The sequence below is a fragment of the Notechis scutatus genome, chromosome 4 (genome assembly GCF_049901735.1).
Source record: "Notechis scutatus isolate UNSWTSFEM ecotype Mainland chromosome 4, rNotScu1.2, whole genome shotgun sequence".
Classification (NCBI taxonomy): Eukaryota; Metazoa; Chordata; class Lepidosauria; order Squamata; family Elapidae; genus Notechis; species Notechis scutatus.
In genome coordinates, this window is record NC_142012.1 from 160,179,312 (window position 1) to 160,204,621 (window position 25,310).

At 42.3% G+C, this 25,310-nt stretch overlaps 1 protein-coding gene across 1 annotated transcript; it reads right to left on the bottom strand.

Moving 5' to 3' along the window:
* Nucleotides 1-1,107: 1,107 nt before the first annotated feature.
* On the bottom strand, nt 1,108-15,262 carry LOC113422712 (fetuin-B-like). The gene is made up of 7 exons (XM_026683834.2): nt 14,997-15,262; nt 13,121-13,231; nt 12,038-12,125; nt 9,660-9,826; nt 6,907-7,020; nt 4,278-4,367; nt 1,108-2,818 (listed from the first exon to the last, which is right to left on the bottom strand). Exons 1-7 carry the CDS (start codon nt 15,201-15,203, stop codon nt 2,342-2,344), a joined length of 1,254 nt encoding a protein of 417 aa, XP_026539619.2. The 5' UTR covers nt 15,204-15,262; the 3' UTR covers nt 1,108-2,341.
* Nucleotides 15,263-25,310: the final 10,048 nt, after the last annotated feature.

The following is a 25,310-nucleotide window of genomic DNA, read 5'->3' on the forward strand; positions in this document are numbered from 1 at the left end:
TAAGTGAACTGTTGTAAGTCAAGGACTACTGGTATACAGAATTCTGTGCTATTTGAACAAACCACGAGACAGTCCAAAGTATAAACTTGCTTTAGGCATCTGTTTTTTTCCATGTAAAATTGCCAATTATCTTGCCAATAATTGACAAAGTCACCGCCTTCTCTTAGAATTAAAGACCCACTTTTGGGCTTCCTGGTGGGACATTAGAGGAGGGGTGTCAAACTCGATTTCATTGAGGGCCGCATCAGGGTTGTGCTGGACCTCGGGGGGGGGGGCATGGTGGGTGTGGCCGGGGTGGGTGTGACCAGCTCGATGTCACTCATGTCATGGGCGCCTGTGGTGGCCCAAGCATTCTGCCAGTGAAAATGGGCTCCCAAGACAGTTTCCTGCAACCCTCTGCCAGTGAAAATGGAGCATGGGAGGACCAAACACGGCCCTCCTGAAGTCCATTTTTGCTGGCAGAGGCACCATGGGCCAATCCTTCGCTGTTTCCAGGGTGACCTCATGGGCCAGATCTAAGTACCCCACGGGCCGGATCCAGCCCATGGACCTTGAGTTTGACACCCCTGCATTTGAGGCAGAATCTGTACAATGGGTTGCACCATAATGATATTTCTTAGTCTTTAACTACTTGGGTTTTTGAACCATGATTTATGAAGTAGCCTGCTGTGTAAAGGTAAAGGTTCACCTTGCACATACGTGCTAGTCATTTCTGGCTCTAGGGGGTGGTGCTCATCTCCGTTACAAAGCCGAAGAGCCAGCGCTGTCCGAAGATGTCTCCGTGGTCATGTGGCCGGCATGACTAAATGCTGAAGGCACACAGAACGCTGTTACTTTCCCACCAAAGGGGTCCCTATTTTTCTACTTGCATTTTTACATGCTTTCGAACTGCTAGGTTGGCAGAAGCTGGGACAAGTAACAGGAGCTCACTCCGTTATGCGGCGCTAGGGATTTGAACCGCCGAACTGCTGACCTTTCTGATCGACAAGCTCAACGTCTTAATCACTGAGCCACCGCGTCCCTAGTACCCTGTATCCTGCTGTGTACATGCAACCAATTGCTTATTCAGTATCGCATGATTAAATAATCGACCACTTCCCACAATAATGGAATCCAGACAGTATTTTATTCATGAAAATTCTAACAACAATCTGCAATTCTCCTCATGTATAGATCTAGAGTAGTCATGTGCAACTGTTTATTGCTATGTTACATGATCACCAGTGAAAGAGAAATGACGTTGGCTGTAGAAACATAATTTACATCGAGTTTCCTTGATAAACATTTCAGTTTCAATGCATTTTTAAAATTTGTTTCATTTTTGCATGTGCACAGATGTTGCCCATTGATTGACCCATTTCATATAATGTAGCTCATATATTCACTTGAGTTTGAAATCGCCAAGACACAAAGCAGGGCAAAGAAAAATAATCTTTTTATTTGTTTCCCACCTTTATTATTTTTCACAAATAACTCAAGGCGATGAACCTATCCATTTTCCTCTTCCTATTTTTCCCCACAACAACAATCTTGTGAGGAGGTTTGGGGGGAGAGAGAGAGAGAAAGAGAGAGAGAGAGAGAAAGAGAGAGGAAGAGGGAGGGAGGGAGAGGGAGAGAATGAGAATGACTGACTCAAAATCACCCAGTTGGTTTTCAATTCTAGGTAGAACTAGAATTCACAATCTCCTGGAATGAGACATAAATATTTGGGAATAATAACTAGTATAAAATAAGGGAAGGAGTGGGAGGGAGGTTAGTTAGTGGCAAGACCTATGCAATTAAATCAAAATTCCTTTGTTATTTTCAAGTTAATTAAAACTTCTTTTTAGTATGCTACAAAACATTAAGCTAGCAAAAATGGAAACCAAGAGGCTTCTGCTTGCATGGGAAATATCAGCGTTCCAGCAAAACCAGACTCCAATCAAAAACTCTGAGACAGGCATTTCCTCAAAGTTTCTTTTTATTGGAAAAGTCAAACTGGCACATCTGGGAAAACCTGAATCTGAGAGTTCCAGGTTTTCCTTCAATAATTAAAAAAATACAAGTCCATCCCTTGCACCCATCATTCCATCACATGCCCCAATCACCATCCGTCCCAACTTGAGACATCCCTTAGACACTCTTCACCCAGGTGCAGGAATAACATGACCTTGACTGTAAAGAAGAATGCTATTATGTCTAACTACATACGCTCCATGAAATCCCCCCCTCCCAATTTCCCCAAGCGCAAGAATGTGGCAGCTTTGGAAGCTTCTGGTGCTAATATGGCTTCCAAAGCTGACAGGAAGATTTGATGAGATCCTGCTAGATTTCACCATTCAGTTTTTAGTGAAGTTTTGGCCTATGAGGGTGAAGGCAGTTGAAGGCCATTGATCTCTATCGCAAGGTCTCCCGGGCATGATGGTGATTCTGAAAACCCACTGGGGAAGGGAGGAATTGCTGGCCTGGTTGACTGTACTGACTGAGGACTGGCTTCAAACTGAGAAGTCAACCTGGATTTAGAGGTTGGTTTGGGCTCCTGGACTTCTGGTAAGGAATGTAGCGAAATATGCTTGCTTGAAGGAGGATAAATAACCACCCGCCCCAATATTTCGTTTTCGCCTGGTAGTATCTTAGTGACGTTAGCTGAGGGGTGAGGATAGTATGACTCCTGGTCTTCATGCTTATGTCCATGAAGTTTGTGGTGGTGCGGATGGGAGCGTTGATGATGGCGTCTGTTCTTTTCGTGGTGATTTCTGCGTCTTTCACCGTCGTCATGATGTTCCTCCTGCCCAGGTTCAGACCCAGACTGTGGAGTCTGTTCATCTGTAACTGGTGGCTAATAAGACAAAAGATATAGAAAATGGCTTAGGGAGTTATCTATATCGGGGCCCATAAATTGTGCTTACTTATTTTATGAAATATTCAAGACAGTTGGTGTTAATAACTTCTCAGGATTCAGCTGAGGTGAGATCTTTCCAACTGTATGCTCTCATGGTACCCTTAATTCAGAGGTGGTATTCAGCCAGTTCTGACAGGTTCTGGAGAACTGGTAGTGGAAATTTTGAGTAGTTCGGAGAACTGGTAAATACCACCTCTGGTTGACCCCATCCCCATCTATTCACTGCCTCCCAAGCAGGGGTGGGATTCTACCGGTTCGCACCTATGCGCTAGAACTGGTTGTTAACATTCTAAGCAGTTTGGAGAACCGGTTGTTAGAAGAAATTCCTGGCCTAATCCTGTAACGAAGGCAGGAAGGAAACATTCTGGTGTTGCTCACAGAAACTGCCTCTCCGTTAACCCTTATTACATTATTAGCAAGACTAGATTTCCTGTCTCAGGAACTTCTCTGGAGTTTTTTTTCCCCTCCTTTGCTAGTACTTTGCTTGTGTGGAGTGCCGATTCAAAATTACAATGGCACTGAAAAAAGTGACTTATGACCATTTTTCACTCTTATGACTGTTGCAGCATCCCCACAGTCATGAGAGGCCAGGCAAGGAGATGTGAGTGATATTGAGTTGGCCACGCCCAGCCAATAACATGACCACCAAGCCACGCCCACCAACTAAGTCACGCCCACAGAACCGGTTGTTAAAAAATTTGAATCCCACCCCTGCTCCCAAGTCCTAGCTGATCAGAGTGCCAGCTGATCGGCTGGGTCTTCTTTTGTTGCCCTGCACAGGAGAATGGAGCTGGAAAGCAGGTTAGTGGGGTGGGGAAGGAATGGGGAATTTGCAGTATATCCTTCCCCTGGAGTGGGGTGGAAATGGGAATTTTACAATATCCTTCCCCTGCCACGCCCACCAAGCCACGCCCACCAAGCCACACCACACCCACCAAGCCACACCACACCCACCAAGCCACGCCCACAGAATCAGTAGTAAAAAAAATTGAATACTACCTATGAACTTATTTATGCATTTTATATTTTTGAGGGGGGATGTTGTTCAGTTCTTTCTATTTCTATTTGTTTATTTCATTTCATTATTTTATTATTGTATCTTATTTAAGGAGTTATGAAACCACCTCACTTCAGAGGTTTTAGGTAGGAATCCAAAATTGAAATATAATCAAGAGCGTTACAGTAAAAACAACTAACAGTAACGTTGTTAAACCGATCTTCTTCTACCTGCTTAATCCAGCGAGGTCTTAACTAGGGATTTTTTAAAGCTATTATTTAACTGAGAAATCGATTGGTGTGTTGGGTAAAGTTCAGTCAGTGATTTTAAAAAGTAAACCATGTTTAACAAACGGAGAATGAATATTTTTTGCAGATGATAGCTGTCTGAGGAACTTACCAGGTGTGGGAAGAAATGGCATTTTACAGTGACAAATTTCCGATTTTCAATCCGACTGTTTACCACAGAGCCTTTGCATAGGCCTGCCTCCTAAAACAAAAGAGAAATTTTTCATCAAAAAATGAACAAACCAGAGGTGGTATTCAGCAGATTCTGACCAGTTCTGGAGAACCGGTAGCGGAAAGTTTGAGTAGTTTGGAGAACCGGCAAATCCCACCTCTGACTGGAGATTTTACAGTATCCTTCCCCAGCCACACCCACCAAGCCACGCCCACAGAACCAGTAGTAAAACAATTTGAATCTCACCACTGGAACAAACTCAAAAGGTTTAAGTTGTTCAGATGTTTTGAATATGCAGTAGGACAGCAATACATATTGTTCTTCAAATGTTCTGTATCCGTTACTGTCTATGGTCGGCATGCCATTTCTCCTCCTCAAAATACAGTATTTTTTGCACTATAAGACCAGTGGTGGGATTCAATTGTTTTTACTACCGGTTCTGTGGGCGTGGCAGGGGAAGGATACTGTAAAATCTCCAGTCAGAGGTGGGATTTGCTGGTTCTCTGAACTACTGAAAATTTCTGCTACCAGTTCTCCAGAACTGGTCAGAACCTGCTGAATACCACCTCTGTATAAGATGTTCCAGACCATAAGACGCACCTAGCTTTTGGGGAGGAAAACGAGGAAAAAAAAATCTGCCTCTGCCTCCCAGCAATTTGTCTCCTTGCAGCAAACAGCCTGGTCAGTTTCAGCACAGTGGCGCCTGGAACGGGGCGAAAATGGGATGGGCAAAGGCCAAAAATGGGGTGCGCAGAGGTGGCAATAGGTGGCGGCAGCGATTGGCGATCTCTGCAGCCTGTAACAGCTGATTGGTGATATTCCAGGAGACCGATCCAACCACCGATCAGTTGCTTGTGCTAAATCAGGCTGTGCTGAAACTGACCAGGCTGTTTGCTGTTCGCTTCAAGGAGGCAAATTGCTGGGAGGCAGAGACCGAAGGGTGGGGTTTGGCAGGTGGGTGGCGCTTCAGCAACATTAACTCTATAAGACGCACTGACATTTCCACCCACTTTTTTGGCGGGGAAAGTGCATCTTATAGTGCGAAAAATACAGTAACTGTTTTTGTGCTCCAGTTAGAGTGGATGAACCCGGCATGGCAACCCTAAATTTGTGTTGCTATGCTTGTTAGAAACAGAAATTCTTTCTTTTTCTAATTTCTTTTGCCTATAGAAACTGAGCTACATGCCTAGCATAGGGTTTTTCAGTGTGGAATAAAACTGATTCTTAATTTGAAGTGAAGGTACATTTTGTTACTACTCTTGTACTGCCAATGTACATTTCCTGTTCTGTGAGGCTATTCATCAGTTCCTCTCTACTTGTGAACATAGCACAATATTTTGGGAATGCCAAAGTATTCCGTTTCCTTTCAAAGTGGTCTGATCCAACTGTTCTAGGAGTGGTTGAATAGTTTTCCGGAAGACGGAAATATTTTCAGGTGGCACAGAAATGAAACCGTTATTTGAATTATTGTATTCTTATTGATATATAATTTTAGTTCTTGAAGAATTGCCCTGGCAAATTATAATTAACATTATGATTTATAAGTTGGCTTAAAGAATACCAAATGATACTGTATAGATGGAACAGCCTGCTTCCTTGAATCATATGTATTGCATCTCTAGAGATTATCATGCAATGGTTGGACAGCCAGGTTTCTAGAGATGGAATGGGACAATCCGCTATGACCAACTCATCGTGGCCATCTCGCCACAGCCGTTTCACTGCACTCTGCATACTCTGGCCATCTTGCTACGGGCATCTCACTGTGGCCAATTGCCATGTGATAACACACCACGTTCAACTTGCAATGGGACAACTCACGGCAGACAATTCCATGCGGGATAACACGATAACTGTCAATGGAAATAATGTCAAAGAAACAATGGCAGATAACCAGTATCATGTTGAGTTATCCCATGTGGAATTGTCTGCGGTGAGTTGTTCTTGCAGTGAGTTGTCCTGTGGTGAGTTGACAGCAGCAAGATGGCCATGGTGAGTTGGCTACAGCAAGTTGCTCTAGACCAGGGCTGTCAAACTCCCAGCCTGCGAGCTGGATGGTGTCACGTGCTGGCCGGTTTAGCAAAGGGGGAAAAATTCCCAATACGTCATGTGACACCACCATGATAAGGTGAGTTTGATACCTTTTTCTGGATCCTTGAAGGGATGATATGAGAATTCCTTTGCAAGGGGTTCTAACCTTATCATTGTCCATCTCTACCCAATCTAATTTTAGATTTAACAACTTCTACTTATTCTTTGTGGAATTATTTCTGTTTCTTCCATTTCTTTTCAAATAGATTAATTCCAGCTATGTTAATATCTACCTAACAGTTATCCTTCATGTAGAATGGTCGTACTCATACAATATGTTACATCCCAGGCTAACAGAAACTGGTTCCTTACTCACACAAGAAGTTATTTCAAATTAATATGCTTTAGCATGGCATAAGGCGATTACTTAACTCATGCAACCTATAGGATTAGAGGTGGCTTCTCCCAAATTATTCAATTGTTAGATCTGGAAAAGCAATGTACTGACAGACTTTGTACAAGATGTCTGAATACTCACTGCAGTATTGGGTGGGAGCAGAGGACACTTAGTGATGATGGACACCGGCTGGCTTTTGAGACAAGTGGTCTCCTGGATGGTGTACTCCACAAAGTTGGAAGGACCAATAACCCACTGTGAAAAAGTCACAGGTAGAAGTTAGAGCAGGTTCCATGAGAGTTATGGGAATCAAAGTCCAACCTGGCTAAGAGTTATGGGAATTAAAGTCCTACCGATCCATAGAGCATCAAACTGAAGACTGGCATGCTCCAAAAGATCAAGAAAGACATACTAAGTAATTTCAAAGACATCTCCTTTCACCTTGTTCCTCACCTGTATACATTTATACTTATTATCTTGTAAACAATTGGCAAATCAAATAAATAAATAAATAAATAAATAAATCTTGCCAAGTGAAAGCAATTAAGGATCTGAAGATCTGACTCTGCTGTTTGGCCTGGGGATCCAATAGTGGAATACAGGCAATCCTTGATGTACAACCACAATTGAGCCCAAAATTTGGGTTCCTAAGTGAGACAATGGTTAAGCGAATTTTGTCCTAGTTTTACAACTTTTTTTTGCCACAGTTGCTAAGTGAATCACTGTGTCAGACATCCAGAAATCCTTCGTTCCAAAACAGTAAGAGATTATGAGATTATGAGAACCGACATAATCTCAAAGTGCTTTATTAGAAACAAAACATTCTAGCATCGTCCGGTGGAATTTCAGTACTGGAATCCTACCAGCTCATCCCATAAAATTCCACCTACCTCCACCCCCTTTTCTACACCTCATTAATCACAGGAACCAATGATCTGCATTCTCAATTCTCTGCTACGCCACTCTCTGTGACCTTGAACTAATAACTCATAATAATTTTTTTTTTCCTAAGAACTATTCAATACATCACTTCCTTCTCCAGAACTCTATGGCAACAATGAATTCCAGAGTTGACACACTGCAGGGCTTGACAATGTTAAGTTAGTCACATAGTTATTAAGTGAATCTGGCTTCCTCGCTGAGTTTGCTTTTCAGAATGTCGCAAAGAGAGATCACATGACCTTTGGACACTGCAACTGTCATAAACACAAGTCAGTTGCCCAGTGTCCGAATTTTGATCAGGGGACCATGTGTCGGGTTCCATATTCGACTACGCCCACCAGTCATACAAGAATAAAAGACGCTAATCGGAGATCCCTTCCACCTGCGATGAAGTGGATGCGGAATGGGGATTCCCTAGGGCGATGCCTTGCACTGCTACCTGGGAGGCTGAATGGGAATTCCCACATGGCGTGGCTGGGGCGCTCCGCTGTAGTGCGGGGGGAGAGGGATTGATGCATCGGGTGTTACAGGGTGTTCAGGGAAGTAGAGGGGATCGGCGATAAGGAGAATGCAGGAGCGTTTGAGGCTATGGCATGGGAGTACAGCCTAAGTAGCTAATTAGCCATATTAGGAAACGTTGAATACATGGGTAATTAGAATAGGGTGGTCTAGAGGAGGTAGCTGCGATTAGATGGGTGGGGTTATGCTATGAAGAGAGCTGGAAGGCAAACGTCCCAGCGCTAACCTAGATTGGAATTCAAGCCATTATCACCAGATGGGATGTATGTTACTTGTACAAATAAACAACTGCCTACATCAGTATTTCTTGGTTTGTATCTCGGGAATACGAACATCTTGAAGACCAGCTGACACCATGGGGATGCTACAAAGGTCATAAGTGTGAAAAAGGGGTCATCAGTCACTTTTTTTTCAGTGCTGTTGTAACTTTGAACGGCCACTAAATGAACTGTTGTAAGATGAGGACTACACTGTACCACAGTGGAGAGGGCTACTTGACGAATTAGCTGACCTCATCTCCCCTGTGCATTCCTGCTCTCCCCACCCATCTTTTAATTCATATTATTGCCCTTTCCTCATTTTTTTTAAACAAATTTTATTAATTTTAAAGACAAACAAATCATCATTAACCATTACATACTTGAACCTTTTTCCATTATAAATTTTACAAGTCAAATAAAACCTTATTTTATACAATATAATTCTATTTTAAACCATTTCCATATGAGCATACAAATACCTCTTATCCAGTTTCTCTTTACTTCTCTTTACTCTTATTCAATTTCACTATTATTATTTCATCTATTTCTTTCTGACTTGGTTACCATTATTCTCATTCTATATTTCTGCAAGGTTTTATTAATTCTCCCAAAAACATAAACACACAACACACAAACATATAAAAAATCTTTTAGGAAAGTAACTTATTTATTTTTATTGTTTCGTTGCTTTGCTATTGTTATGTTTATATTTTTATTATTATTTTTTCTGTTTTACTGTTGTCAATTGGCTAGAGTAGTCCTACAGCAAGATGGGTGGCATATTCATTTGACAAATAAGCAAGCAAATGAATGACTTACTTCGCCAAAGATATTTTCTGAGAACTCTGAGAACTTTTGCAACTGTCTCCCATCCAAGTATCAGCTCAGCCTTACCCTTCTTAGCTAGTAGTTTTGGTAGTTTTCTGCCCAATAAATAGTATTGAAGAATACCTGTCCTTAGAATTGGGAATTATGACTGGTGGCTAGGTAGACTTGCTTACCAATAAAGCAGCATTTCCTAATCTGGTTTTCTTTGAAGTTTAGGCACTATTACCTCCACAACTCTTTTAGTTTTATTACCAACATATCTGAAGGATGACAGATTGGGAATTGCTACAAGAATTAATCTGTTCCATCCAAACCAAGGATGCAGCTTTGAAGTTTCAGTATTACCTGTGATCTGGCTTTGGTGACATTGAGGATGGTGAAATAATGAACATGGTTGCTTTCAGCATTGAATTTGGCCAGGCTCTCAGCTGCTGTTTCCCAAAATGTGGCTTCAGAAGGATCTCCAGAGGTTGGACAATCAGGGCAGATTTTTGCCATAGCAGCTGAAGAAACTATAGAGAATGATATAGCAAACATTTAGAACAGTGTTTCTAAAACCTTGGCAACTTTAAGGAGGGTGGATTTCAACTCCCAGTCAGCACTTATGTCTAGGAAATTGTGAGAGTTGAAGTTCACCTACCTTAAGGTTGCCAAGGTTTAGAAACACTGAATTAGAAGATTGGTCCAATATAGAATTGGATTTCAGCTCATATATTTAAATGAAAGCACAAATGGAAGTGCAGAGTGTCAAACTTGGAGCCATCTTTAAACATCTGCAGGGTTGCCACTAGGGATGGGCTTCAAAAATTTTAGCAACTGGTTCTCTGCCCGGTTGCTGGGTGGGCATGGCCATGGTGGGCGTGGCCTAATCGGCCTCCTGTACCATGGCAGGGAGACTGTTTTCGCTCTCCCTGGGCTCTGGAAGCTTTCCTCGAGCCTCCGGGAGGGCGAAAACAGCCTCCTCAGGCTCTAGAGGCCCTCTGGAGGCTGGAAATGGGCCCGTTTCCAGCCTTCTGGAGTTTCCAGGAGGCCCATTTTTTGCCGTCCCCAAGCCTCCACACAGGCCCTGCACTTATCTGGCATCCAAAATGGGCCACGTGGGGACTCCTGGGAGAGATGGGGTGGGGTGGGTGGGGCCAGCCAGGGGTGGGATTTGCCAGTTCACCGAACTGGTCATTTAAAAGCCATAAAATTAGCTATGGGTTCACCCAAACTGGGGCGAACTGTTAGCAGCCCACCTCTGGTTGCCACGGCGAAGCTGGATGGAGCTGTGGGAAAGGGAGGGGGGAGTAGCAATAACTGGGGGGATATATAGCCAAAATAACATTCTTTCTTCTGGGAACCAAGGACACACTCGCCAGCACCTGGAGGGGTGAGGATGGGAGATGTCCGGGATGGGGAGAGAGACCTGATTGGGGCATGTGATGGTTGTATGTAATGGGGGGTAGAATTTTGGAGTTTGAACTGGGTGGGGAAAACCCAGGGAATGTTAGAGTCGGGTTTTCACCAGCTGTGCCAATATGACATGCCTAATACATCTATACTTTGAGGACCCCTGCCTTGGAGTTTTGATTTTGTCTGGGCTGTTACTTGGAACCCTGACACAGAGAACTTGGATTTGATTGAAAATTTGAGCCTCTCAGTCTCTTGACCATGTTACTGTATGAGCTTATTGTCTGAATCAGAGGTGGGGACTGATGGACCCTTTATGACTTGTGGACTTCAATTCCCAGAATTCCTGAACCAGCATGGCTGGCTCAGGAATTCTGGGAATTGAAGTCCACAAGTCATGAAAGGAAGGGCCATAGTTCTCCACTCCTGGTCTAAATGGATGATCCAATCTACAGGTGCTTAGCAATTATTCCTCATACTTTCAAAATCTGTGTTTCTTCCTCAAACTTAGGTACATGTAATTGAAAAAATTATATCATACAAAGCCATCTTGGGGAAATTAGAATAAGATATATGAAAACAGGATAATGAACTACAACATGTTATAGTCAACCTGACTCTGGTTATATACAATAGGCCTTTATAGGCTGCCAAGTTGCACAGGGCTTCATGAATTGAACATAAAGTGTAATTTTGGCTTGAACAGAAGATTAAAAAAATCTGAACTCCATTCTTGGATTAATTACAAATATTTGTTTCATTGTTTGAATTTGAGAGAGAATTTCAGTTGCTATTCCCCGATTCATGGTTTAATTTAGGCATTAGAATTAGATGCAAAGAGATAACATATTTATTCTGTCAAGGATTTTTTTCTGTAGATGTGCAACAAATCTGTACTTTATAAAATTACTGCAATATCAGAACAACATGAAGATCATCACATTTTTTTTACTCTGATGGTAAATTTTGCACACCCAAAAATCTGAACAGAAATACACATGTATCAAAGTGCAAAGTGTACAAAATAAAAATGGACAACAATTCATTAGAATTTTAAAAAGTTGTGAGAAACTACACATGCAAAATGCATATGAGCCAGGTGAAAATTTATAGAAAATTAAATTGGGCCAAAGAGCACCTTTGGTTGAGAAGTCGGGCAAACTGAAATTCCAGATATCCTGAAGTCAGAAACAAAGTCTTAAAAATTTAACGTTTGCATCTACTTTTTAAAATACTATAGGAAAATTTGTAAAGCTGCAATTGACAGTTATACGTGCTTGGGTAGATTTTTCTTGCAAAAGTATAGGTAGGAAAATATGGAAAATACATACGTGGGCGTAAAACACAGTCATAACTGTATAGTTGTGAATGATTTGAATTCTTGTTGAAATGAATTATTACTTTGCATTGGCCATAGACCTGGAACAAGAAAAGATAGTTTGTGTTAGTGCCACCCATTTCTTTTACCAATCATTCCATGATACATAATCAAATGCTGTATCTTTTTCACACATTAGACTCAAGTTTACATTCCTTCCAAAATGAGGGGAGTCAAATTTTCTACATTTCTTGTTCTTCATATCCCTACAGTTCCTACATTTCTTCCTGCAATTTTGTCCAGCCCCATTTTTCTACTATGGATCGGAAGCAGCAGCTCACTGCAGGGAATCATTGTATATGTGCCCACATGCTAAGAGGAACCAATGGAAAGAGTAAAGAAGTGGTGAAGGATATTCCAAAGAGACATGTTTATTGTGATGCGATGACAACTCGAGAAAAATACTCCACTCCTCCACTCACAATAGAATTCCCTATGCCTCCAGGATTGAAATTCTGGGCCTGGACAATCTGGAACTGTGCTGCCTACAGTCCGATCTAAGCATAGTTCACGAAATTGTCTGCTATAACATCTTGCCTGTCAATGACTTCTTCAGCTTCAACCACAATAATACACACAGGCAAACAACCGATACAAACTCAAGGTAACCGCTCCAAATTCGATTGCAGAAAATACAACTTCAGCAACAGAGTGGTCAACACCTGGAACGCCTTACCCAGCTCCATTGTTACAACCTCAACCCCATTGTCACAGCTTCAATCTCAAACTGTCTACCATGGACCTTACCCCATTCCTAAGAGGTCCTTACAGTGGGCGTGCATAAATGCACCAGCGTGCCTACTGTCCCTGTCTTACTGTTCCCATTTATCTGTATTTACTTCCTTTGTTCTTGTTTATGTTCATACTTACACTTGTTATCTTGTACATGTTTGACAAACAAACAAATAAAACGAATAAAATAAAGTGGGTAGAGTGACACCCTCAACCTCCTTTGCAAACCAGTTCAAAACCCAGATTTGACTTCCTTCCAATCCCGGTTGGTAGTTTTTAAAAACTAAATAGATCTGTTACTTACTGTTTCATGCGCATCTCTAATTTTGCACTCTTTCCACAATTTTCTGCTCTTGACATGGCATTCAGTTTCTAATACATCCAAGGTGACATAGAAAAGAGAACCACCCATCCACTATGGATAAACAAAGAAAAACTTTTGAAAAGGGAAAACAATGTGTCAGTCGCCATAGGTATATTACCTGGAATTAAATTAACCTTCAAGTCACCATTTAGAAAAAGGCCCACTTTCACTCAGTGTCAGGAAACCAACCACCCTTCTGATGAATCCAGCAATGTCTGGTTAGAAGATGAGCAGGGATGGTCCATGGGATGTGCAGTCAGTCATCTGGCTCTGATTGTAACGGAGATTGATTTCTTCTTCTTCTTTAACTCCCATGTGGAAGAGTTGGGATCATAAACTAAGCTCCTGTAGGGGAAGCTTTAATCCTGCACAACTTGCACACAATCACCCAACTCCAAAATATACATTTATTTTATGAAACACCAAAAGAGATGTTTGGACATCATAAAAAATATCATTATCTTACTTTGTTTTAAAAAATTACAATCTGTAAGATGGTACATTAAAAAAATACCGTCAATCTTCATTTCAAAATATATGAAAGGGGAAGTTTCCAGAAAACTTTTAGAACTTTTATTTAGGTCAAGAAGAAAGGCCTTTCTTTTTTCCTTGGAACTGATAGCTGTCTGTTTACCACTTTTTAACTTTTTCCTATTAATGCTGGCTTGTTTGAATTGAATTTAGAACACCACATCACCATCGCTGCTGAGTATCTTTAAGTGATTAGGCAGGTCACTGATTCTGTACAAGTTGTGGGGATTGGAAGGAAGACACCGAAACATGTTGGAGCTTTGAATGCTGAAACATTTATGGAACAGAGTTGTCCATAGAATCATCAGGCGGTGTTCCAGTATTTGAAGAGTCCCATAAAGAAAAGGGGTCAACTTTATTTTCCATAGCACCAGAAGGCAAGAGAAGAAACCATGGATGGAAATTAATCAAGGAGAGAAGCAACCTAGAATTAAGGAGAAATTTCCTAACAGTGAAAATAATTAATCAGTGGAACAGTTTGCCTTCAGAAGTTGTAGATGCTCCATCACTGGAAGTTTTTAAGAATAGACTGGACAGCTACTTGTTTGAAATGGTATAGGGTCTCTTGCTTGAGTCGGGGGTTGGACTAGAAAACTTCTGAGGTCCCTTTCAACTCTATTCTGTAATTCTGTAACCATTTATTCCAAATTATTTACGCCTGGGGCAAAAGATTTATTTGAAACCTGGGGAATAGCCATTATAGCCACAACTGGTCACATCAGCTTTACTTGAACGATCTAGGGGAGGTACAACCCAGTGGTGGGATTCAATTTTTTTTACTGCCAGTTCTGTGGGCATGGCTTGGTGGGTGTGGCAGGGGAAGGATACTGTAAAATCTCCAGTCAGAGGTGGCATTGGCCGGTTCTTTGAACTATTCAAATTTTCTACTACTGGTTCTCCAGAACTGGTCAGAACCTGCTGAATACCACCACTGGTACAGCCCTGTCTCATTAAAGAAAAGAGGAAATAGTCAGGGATATTAAGATCTGTTATTGAAGATAGTTGATTCATTCAGTATTATGGTAACAATGCACAACAGAGGGTGTAGGACAAATAGTGGCTTCCCCTTCTCTCCATAGACTCAATTTATTAGATCCATCAAATCTAGTTTGGAAGAATCAGGATGACTAGCAGATAAAGGAAAGAATTGGTTGGCAATGAATGGCTGTCTGTTTTTGGTTTTTTTTTACCAGTGCAGATAGCCCTAGTTTAATATAACATCTTTAAAGATGGATGCTATCAAATTGTAGGAAAGAAAATAGTCAATAGAAGAGGGAGATTTTACCTGGAGTATTTCATGGACATCAAAAATGCGCTGGAGGCCAAGAACGTAGCCTTCTTTCCGATGTGCATTGAGTTTGTTTAGAGCCATTTCTGCAGCAACTTTTACCTGCAAAGAATTGCACATTGAGGGAAGAAAGTGAAAAGGTGGAGAAGGAACCACCGAGTGAAGCATCTGAATGCCGATGAAGAAGGAAATCAAAAGAGACATTTTGGAAATGTTTGAAGAATCAGAGAAGACATCAACTGGAGCCAAGCTGGGAGAACAAGGCTAGGAAAGATCTTTACGTTTCTTTATATACTTAAAATCAATAGCTAATATTTGTCTTTTCTATCTCACAGTGACCCTCACCTTTAAACTTCAGCATACACGTAATAAACACCAAGTCAAAGATTATAAGTCTTTGGGTGTGTGGCTCTCATGAAGCAACAACCAAGTTGTTGGATTTGAATCACTACACCAAAAAATTATGGCTGTCTTTGTTTTAAAAATAAAATGTTGGACCCAGTAGAGTTGATTCACCACTGGAACTAAAATACAGGTAGACTAAAATACAGGTAGTCCTCAACGTACATTCACAATTGAGCCTAAAATGCCTGTTACTAAGCGAGACAGTTGTTAAGTGAGTTTTTCCCCATTTTGCGACTTTTCTTGTCACAGTTGTTAAGCAAATCACTGTAGTTTTAAGTTAGTAACATAGTTGTTAAATGAATCTGGCTTCCTCATTGACTTTTGGTCACAAAAGGGGATCACTTGATCCTGGGACACTGCAAATGTCATAAATATGAGTCAATGGCCAAACATTTGAATTTTGATCACATGTCCACAAGGATGCTACAAAGGTTGTAACTGTGAAAAATGGTCATAAGTCACTTATTTCTGTGCTGGTGTCATTTTGAATGGTCACTAAATGAACTGCTGTAAGTTGAGGACTACCTGCAGTCTTTCTGGTTATCTTTATTTATTTTATATTTATATATCCAACATCTTAACCACCCATTTCCTTCACAGAGGAAAATCATGTTAGAACTGTGATCTTTCCCAGAATCCAGACGTTTTAAAAAGAAATGAAGGAGTCTTATTGCGGCTGCAAATGGGCAGAGACCAGACTAAATTCCACTCAGTTGCACTGGACGGGGCCAATGCATTTCTACCAACTGCTTTGATTGAGGTGGGAGAACATTCTCGGGATGACAAATGTCAGCGTTCCAACCAAACTCTGCATCCCAAATTCAGCACTCAGAGACAAAGTCCATCCAAGTAAGAATTTATTAGAGAAGACATATTGGCACCTCTGGGGAAAACCCAAATCTGAATTCCCGCATTTTCCCCTGCTATATTAAACCCACACCCAGCCAGGGGTGGGCTGCTTGGGGGTTCGCAGGGGTTCGGGAGAGCCCCTAGCTAAGATTCTGTGCAGTTTGGAGAACCCCCAAATCCCACTCCTGGCTGGCCACACCCACCCCGCCCTGCCTCTCCCAAGAGTCCCCACACAGCCTATTTTGGATGCGAGGTAAGTGCAGGGCATGTGGGGAGGCTCAGGGAGGGCGAAAAATGGGCCTCCCGGAAGTTTGAGAAGGCCGGAAATGGGCCCGTTTCCAGCTTCCAGAGAGCCTTCAGAGCCCTGGAGGACGTTTTCACTCTCCTGGAGGCTCAAGGAAAAATTCTGGAGCCTGGTGAGGGTAAAACTCCTCCCCCCGCCGTGGTGCAGGAGGCCTACTAGGCCACGCCCACCCAGCAACTGGGCAGAGAACGCTTTGCTAAAATTATTGAAGCCCACCCCTGCGCCCAGCTCCATTACTGATGACCCTCAAGTCACACTGTCCAATCCACCTCCATTCTGAACTCCTGCCAAGTCCAGTCATTCCCCTCCAAACTCCAGCGACTCGACCTTGAGCTTGGGTGAAAGAATGTTGTGGCAGCCATCCTCCCTTCTCACTTCACTCTCATTCCCACAGTTACCCACCCTCCCTTGTGACAGCCCCAAATCTGATTCAAAATGGATTCAGAGCTGACAGACAGGCAGACTGAAGCCCAGAGACCTTGTTTTTCGGTCCTTGGACTGGCCGTGCAAAATGGCCTCCCACAGGAAGTTTGATTTGATTTATTTGATTTGTCAATTGCTTACAAGATAATAGGTATAAGTATCAACATAGTTATGAATACATGAAATGGATACATATAAGAAAAATAAAAGAAACTATAGGACAGGGACAGTAGGCACGTTGGTGCGCTTATGCACGCCCCCTAGAGACCTCTTAGGAAAGGGGTAAGGTCAATAGTAGACAGTCTAAAGTTAACGTTTTTGGGGTTTGGGGAAGAAACCACAGAGTCAGGTAGAATATTTCAGACATTGACCACTATGTTCTGAAGTTGTATTTCCTGCTATCAAGTTTGGTGCGGTTAACCTTGAGTCTGTATCTATTGTGTGCTGTTGTATTGTTATGGTTGAAGCTGAAGTATTCATTGATAGGTAGGACATTGCAATGTATGATTTTATATACTATACTTAGATCGGACCAAAGGCGGTGTAGTTGTAGGTTTTCTAGGTGTAGAATTTTAAGTCTGGTGGCATATGGTATTCTGCAATGAGTAGAGGAGTGGAGAACTCTTCTTCTGAAATATTTCTGGACTTTCTCAACTATGTTAATATCAGATACGTAATATGGGTTCCAGACTGATGAGCTGAATTCGAGTATTGGTCTAGCAAAAGTTTTATATGCTCTAGTTGGTAGTGTGATATTACTGGAGAAAAAGCTACGCAGGATTAGATTAACAACTCTTAATGCCTTTTTGGCTATGCAGTTACAGTGGGCTCTAGCACTTAGATCATTAGAGATGAGTACTCCAAGGTCCATGACAGAGTTTGAATCATCAACAAGGTCTTGACTATTCAGCTTGTATTTTATTTTCTGATTTTTTATTGCCAGAATTAAGCCTTCATGGGAGGGCTCTTGTGACAATATTAGGCAACCAATGGTCAAGTGAGATCTTGGGTCTCCTTCACTGCATATATTCAAGAAAAATGTAGAGGATTTCTTTTTCTGGGATGCCATAAATGGCATTCCTGCACTAAGCCATGAGTTGGACCAGTAGTCTCAATCAGTGTTTTTCCACCTTGGTTGGATGTGTGGATTTCAATGCTCAGGATTCCCCAGCCAACATTCAAATCCTGGTCTAAATAGCTCCTTAGCACCTTGTAATATTGTCTACTTTGCTGTATTTTTACACATCTTATGAAAAGCAAAGAAATGATTGGATTTCTATGTATATGTCAAAAAACTATATGTCAAATAATAATCTACTCTCATAATTCACGTTCCATAGAATGTTGCTGTATTTCTATAGTACTCTCTGTCTCTGTCTCTGTCTCTGTCTCTGTCTCTGTCTCTGTCTATCTATCTATCTATCTATCTATCTATCTATCTATCTATCTATCTATCTATCTATCTATGTATGTATGTATGTATGTATGTATGTATGTATGTATGTATATGTATATGTATATGTATATGTATATGTATATTTGTATATGTATATATGTATATATGTATATGTATATTTGTTTTCATATATATATATATATATATATATATATATATATATGTTTTCTGAGGTTCTCATGGTATTTGTATGTGGATCTTTGGTTATTCGGGTTTTCTCCCGCGTAAGATTCAAAGTATCTAGGCAACGTTTCGGCGAGGTCCCACTCGCCATCTTCAGGCTGGTGCTTTCGGCTTAGTGCCAGTGCAAGCAGTGTGTGACCGGAGCTGCCATCTCTCTATATATACAAGTGGTGGGGGATGGTGTGCTGGGCTGGTTGGCTGTGCTGCAGCCTCTTGATTGTTTGATGGAGTTGATGTTGGTATAATGGGCTGTGTAATGGCCTTTTGTTGTAGAGATATCCTGGATCTTGTGCTGTCATCTCCTGGGTCGTTAGCCTCTTGTGTTTTAACGGCTTGGGTAATGGGTTGTGTGATGGGCTTGTGAGTTCTTTTGTTGTGGTATCCTGGGTCTTGCATTGTAATCTCCTGGGTCGTTTGTGTTTTGATCTCTTTTCGATTAGCCTCCTGTGTAGTAACAGCTTGGGTAATGGGTTGTGTGATGACCTTGTGAGATTTATTGCTGTGGTATCCTTGGTCTTGTGCTGTGATATCCTGGGTCATTTGCTGTGTTGTGACTTCTTGAGTTCTTGAGGTGTAATTTCTTGAGTTTTCTGATGTGATGTCCTGAGCGGGTGGCTGTGATGTAGCATTTTGGGTTTTTAATATGGCTTTGAGTTTGGGGTCTGGGTCTGTGTACGTTTGGCTTCGAGTTCGTGGTCGTGCCACATCTTCATGGTGGGGTCAGTTCGCTTCATGTATGGTTCAGAGGAGTTTGAAGTGGGTAGTGATGCAGCTGCAGTGCGGCTTCTGGTCTGTGGTCGTGTCTCATCTTCTGTGTGGGTGTGAGTCTGATTTTTACGTGGAAGTGTGGTGGTGGCATCTTGTGTGGCCCTCATGGGTGTGGGTCTGGTGTCATTTATCATGTTGGGTACTCGTCTGTTCATGAGGGCGGGTTTCCAAATGGCTGGTAAGCGGGAGGTGTCATCTCTTTTATTCATGCTGTGTGGGCGTTTTCTATCTCTATGGCTTCTCTGATTATTCTGCTGCTGTGGTGTTCAGTTTTGGCGATAGTTCTGGTATTTTTAAGGTCAATCTCATGTCCTGTGGCTTTGAGGTGTTGGACCAGGGAAGAGGTTGGTTCTTCTTTTTGATTGAGTTCTTATGTTCTTCAACGCGTGCACTTATTCTTCTGTTAGTTTGTCCAATGTATGTGGTGAGGCAGGCAGTGCAAGGGATTTCATATACTCCTTGGTTTTCTAACTCGATTTTGTCTTTAGGGTTTCTTAGGATGGTGGATATTTTTCTGTTTGTGCAGAATGCTGTTTTAATCTTGTGTTTTTGGAGGATCTTGCTGATTTTGTCTGTAGTGCCTTTTATATATGGGAGGAGGGCTTTGCCGTTCTCTTGTTCTCTGTCTTGGATTTTGGTTGGGGTTTCTTTTTGGATTAGGTGGGTGATCTTCTTTCTTTGAAATCCATTGGCTGTTAGTACGTTGGTGAGAGTGTTTAGTTCGGTTTTTAGGTGTTGTTCATCAGCTAAGCATTTTGTTCTGGAGATGAGTGTCTCAGCTACGGAATTGATCTGTGCTGGGTGGTGGTGTGAGTGCGTGTAGATAGCGGTTTGTATGTGTTTTCTTTTGGTAGATGGTGTGTCCTAGGGAGCCATTGGGTTTTTTGTATACCAAGACATCTAGGAAGGAAGTTGATTGTTAGCTTCTGTTTCCATGGTGAATTGTATTTTGGGGTGTAGGCTGTTGAGGTGTGTGAGGAAGTTGTTCAGTTTTTCTTTCCCGTGTGGCCAGATTATGAAGGTGTCATCTACGTATCTGAGCCAGAGTTTGGGTTTGTGATCATATTTTTCTAGAGCTTGTGTTTCAAAGTGTTCCATGTAGAGGTTTGCGATGACAGGTGAGAGGGGTGATCCCATGGGTGCTCCTTCTATTTGTTTGTATTTTTGTCCATTGTAGGTGAAGTATGTATTGGATAGACAGTGGTTGGTCAGATCTAGGATGTGCTTGGGGGGTTGTATTTGTTTTGGATGGCTGTCAAGGCTTCTTTTATTGGCACTTGGGTGAAGAGGGATATGACATCGAAGCTAACTAGTAGGTCGCTGGGTTGTAAGTTTTGTTTCTTTATGATCTCGATGAACTGGAATGAGTTTCTTACATGTGAGTTGATGGATTCTGCATAGGGCTGTAGTTGTTTGGCGAGAAATTTGGCTAGGTTTTGTAGAGGTGAGCCTATGGAGCTGACTATTGGTCTAAGTGGAGTTCCTTCTTTGTGTATCTTGGGGAGACCATAAAGCTTAGGGCATCTGGATGATTTCTCTCTGGGTATGATTCTTTGCTGGATTTCTTCACTGATGGGGGAGGCTTTTATTTTGGATCTGGTGGTTTTTTCTAGGTAGGTGGTGGGGTCTGTCTTTAGGGGTTTGTATGTGGGGTCTAGGAGTAGGTTGGTTAACTTGGTTTGGTAGTCAGATGTGTTCATAACCACTGTTGCGTTGCCCTTGTCTGCTGGTAGGATTATTATGCTGGTGTCTTCTTTCATGTTACGTAGTGCAGTTTGTTCTTCTTTGGATAAGTTGCTTTTGGGTGGTTTGCTAGTGCAGAGGATGTTGGTGATTTCGAGTCTGATTCTATTAGCCTCATCAGGGTTGGTTTGGTCAGGCTGGTTTCAACTCCGCATATGATGGTTTCTGTGGGGATGTGTTTGGGAGCAACAGCAAAGTTGAATCCTTTTGAAAGGACCTTGGTTTCGGCTTCGGTGAGGATCTTGTCTGAGATGTTGTGCACTGTTTGTTTCATGTGTGGCGGTGAGGGGGGGAGTTGGTTTCTGGCATTGTTGTAGTTTTCTGAGTTTGTTGGTGTGTGTGTCTGTCTTGAGGGTGGTCTGTGTTTCGGCTCTCCAGACAGCGAGTTGTTTGGATTTGTCCCAAAGTAGGGGTGAATCTTGTTGCTGAGTCTGAGGTGAAGTGTAAGAAGATCTTTGTTGATTTGGTCTAGGAGAAATCTTTTTGTGTGAAGTTCATTTCTAATTAGGGCCAATTCTGTTCTTTTTAGGATGCGTTTGGTGGCTGCTGTGTTGGTGTGGAATTTCAATTGGAAGCTTGTGGGAATTAAATTTTGATCTCGGCAGTTGCATAGGAATGCGAGGTCACATAAAATGGAAGCTCTTTGGACTTCAAGTTTTTCATAAGTCCTGGTCAGATGGTGGGTTTCCTCCCGTAGAGGTGCAATATTTGTTTTCTGAGGTTCGCGGGTATTTGTATGTGGATCTTTGGTTATTCGGGTTTTCTCCGCGTAAGATTCAAAGTATCTAGGCAACGTTCGGCGAGGTCCCACTCGCCATCTTCAGGCTGGTGCTTTCGGCTTAGTGCCAGTGCAAGCAGTGTGTGACCGGAGCTGCCATCTCTCTATATATACAAGTGGTGGGGATGGTGTGCTGGGCTGGTTGGCTGTGCTGCAGCCTCTTGATTGTTTGATGGAGTTGATGTTGGTATAATGGGCTGTGTAATGGCCTTTTGTTGTAGAGATATCCTGGATCTTGTGCTGTCATCTCCTGGGTCGTTAGCCTCTTGTGTTTTAACGGCTTGGGTAATGGGTTGTGTGATGGGCTTGTGAGTTCTTTTGTTGTGGTATCCTGGGTCTTGCATTGTAATCTCCTGGGTCGTTTGTGTTTTGATCTCTTTTGATTAGCCTCCTGTGTAGTAACAGCTTGGGTAATGGGTTGTGTGATGACCTTGTGAGATTTATTGCTGTGGTATCCTTGGTCTTGTGCTGTGATATCCTGGGTCATTTGCTGTGTTGTGACTTCTTGAGTTCTTGAGGTGTAATTTCTTGAGTTTTCTGATGTGATGTCCTGAGCGGGTGGCTGTGATGTAGCATTTTGGGTTTTTAATATGGCTTTGAGTTTGGGGTCTGGGTCTGTGTACGTTTGGCTTCGAGTTCGTGGTCGCCACATCTTCATGGTGGGGGTCAGTTCGCTTCATGTATGGTTCAGAGGAGTTTGAAGTGGGTAGTGATGCAGCTGCAGTGCGGCTTCTGGTCTGTGGTCGTGTCTCATCTTCTGTGTGGGTGTGAGTCTGATTTTACGTGGAAGTGTGGTGGTGGCATCTTGTGTGGCCCTCATGGGTGTGGGTCTGGTGTCATTTATCATGTTGGGTACTCGTCTGTTCATGAGGGCGGGTTTCCAAATGGCTGGTAAGCGGGAGGTGTCATCTCTTTTATTCATGCTGTGTGGGCGTTTTTCTATCTCTATGGCTTCTCTGATTATTCTGCTGCTGTGGTGTTCAGTTTTGGCGATAGTTCTGGTATTTTTAAGGTCAATCTCATGTCCTGTGGCTTTGAGGTGTTGGACCAGGGAAGAGGTTGGTTCTTCTTTTTGATTGAGTTCTTATGTTCTTCAACGCGTGCACTTATTCTTCTGTTAGTTTGTCCAATGTATGTGGTGAGGCAGGCAGTGCAAGGGATTTCATATACTCCTTGGTTTTCTAACTCGATTTTGTCTTTAGGGTTTCTTAGGATGGTGGATATTTTTCTGTTTGTGCAGAATGCTGTTTTAATCTTGTGTTTTGGAGGATCTTGCTGATTTTGTCTGTAGTGCCTTTTATATATGGGAGGAGGGCTTTGCCGTTCTCTTGTTCTCTGTCTTGGATTTTGGTTGGGGTTTCTTTTTGGATTAGGTGGGTGATCTTCTTTCTTTGAAATCCATTGGCTGTTAGTACGTTGGTGAGAGTGTTTAGTTCGGTTTTTAGGTGTTGTTCATCAGCTAAGCATTTTGTTCTGGAGATGAGTGTCTCAGCTACGGAATTGATCTGTGCTGGGTGGTGGTGTGAGAGTGCGTGTAGATAGCGGTTTGTATGTGTTTTCTTTTGGTAGATGGTGTGTCCTAGGGAGCCATTGGGTTTTTGTATACCAAGACATCTAGGAAGGAAGTTGATTGTTAGCTTCTGTTTCCATGGTGAATTGTATTTTTGGGGTGTAGGCTGTTGAGGTGTGTGAGGAAGTTGTTCAGTTTTTCTTTCCCGTGTGGCCAGATTATGAAGGTGTCATCTACGTATCTGAGCCAGAGTTTGGGTTTGTGATCATATTTTCTAGAGCTTGTGTTTCAAAGTGTTCCATGTAGAGGTTTGCGATGACAGGTGAGAGGGGTGATCCCATGGGTGCTCCTTCTATTTGTTTGTATTTTTGTCCATTGTAGGTGAAGTATGTATTGGATAGACAGTGGTTGGTCAGATCTAGGATGTGCTTGGGGGTTGTATTTGTTTTGGATGGCTGTCAAGGCTTCTTTTATTGGCACTTGGGTGAAGAGGATATGACATCGAAGCTAACTAGTAGGTCGCTGGGTTGTAAGTTTTGTTTCTTTATGATCTCGATGAACTGGAATGAGTTTCTTACATGTGAGTTGATGGATTCTGCATAGGGCTGTAGTTGTTTGGCGAGAAATTTGGCTAGGTTTTGTAGAGGTGAGCCTATGGAGCTGACTATTGGTCTAAGTGGAGTTCCTTCTTTGTGTATCTTGGGGAGACCATAAAGCTTAGGGCATCTGGATGATTTCTCTCTGGGTATGATTCTTTGCTGGATTTCTTCACTGATGGGGAGGCTTTTATTTTGGATCTGGTGGTTTTATTTTGGATCTGGCAGCTGCAGATTATTTTGGATCTGGCAGCTTTTATTTTGGATCTGGCAGCTGCATCACTACCCACTTCAAACTCCTCTGAACCATACATGAAGCGAACTGACCCCCACCATGAAGATGTGGCACGACCACGAACTCGAAGCCAAACGTACACAGACCCAGACCCCAAACTCAAAGCCATATTAAAAACCCAAAATGCTACATCACAGCCACCCGCTCAGGACATCACATCAGAAAACTCAAGAAATTACACCTCAAGAACTCAAGAAGTCACAACACAGCAAATGACCCAGGATATCACAGCACAAGACCAAGGATACCACAGCAATAAATCTCACAAGGTCATCACACAACCCATTACCCAAGCTGTTACTACACAGGAGGCTAATCGAAAAGAGATCAAAACACAAACGACCCAGGAGATTACAATGCAAGACCCAGGATACCACAACAAAAGAACTCACAAGCCCATCACACAACCCATTACCCAAGCCGTTAAAACACAAGAGGCTAACGACCCAGGAGATGACAGCACAAGATCCAGGATATCTCTACAACAAAAGGCCATTACACAGCCCATTATACCAACATCAACTCCATCAAACAATCAGAGGCTGCAGCACAGCCAACCAGCCCAGCACACCATCCCCCACCACTTGTATATATAGAGATGGCAGCTCCGGTCACACACTGCTTGCACTGGCACTAAGCGAAAGCACCAGCCTGAAGATGGCGAGTGGGACCTCGCCGGCGTTGCCTAGATACTTTGAATCTTACGTGGGAGAAAACCCGAATAACCAAAGATCACATATATATATATATATATATATATATATATATATATATATATATATATATATATATATGGATCTTTGGTTATTCGGAGTTTTCTCCAGCGTAAGATTGGAAGTATCTAGGCAATGTTTGATGAAGTCTCATTCATCATCTTCCGGCTTGTGTCTTCCTCTCTGTGCTTCTCAGAGTGATGTGAGCTTGCAGCTGCTTCTTCCTTTTAACTGCTAGTGGGGGTGAGTCACACCCCCACTAGCAGTTAAAAGGAAGAAGCAGCTGCA

What these genes read in the sequence shown, in the direction of transcription:
- LOC113422712 (XM_026683834.2), bottom strand. Translation starts at nt 15,203, where the DNA reads ATGTCTCTTTTGATTTCCTTCTTCATCGGCATTCAGATGCTTCACTCG. An exon ending in TTAGAGATGCGCATGAAACA is followed by an intron (nt 12,126 to 13,120) that starts GTAAGTAACAGA and finishes TTCTTGTTCCAG; the next exon opens with GTCTATGGCCAATGCAAAGT. An exon ending in TGCTCCCACCCAATACTGCA is followed by an intron (nt 4,368 to 6,906) that starts GTGAGTATTCAG and finishes CTTTTGTTTTAG; the next exon opens with GAGGCAGGCCTATGCAAAGG.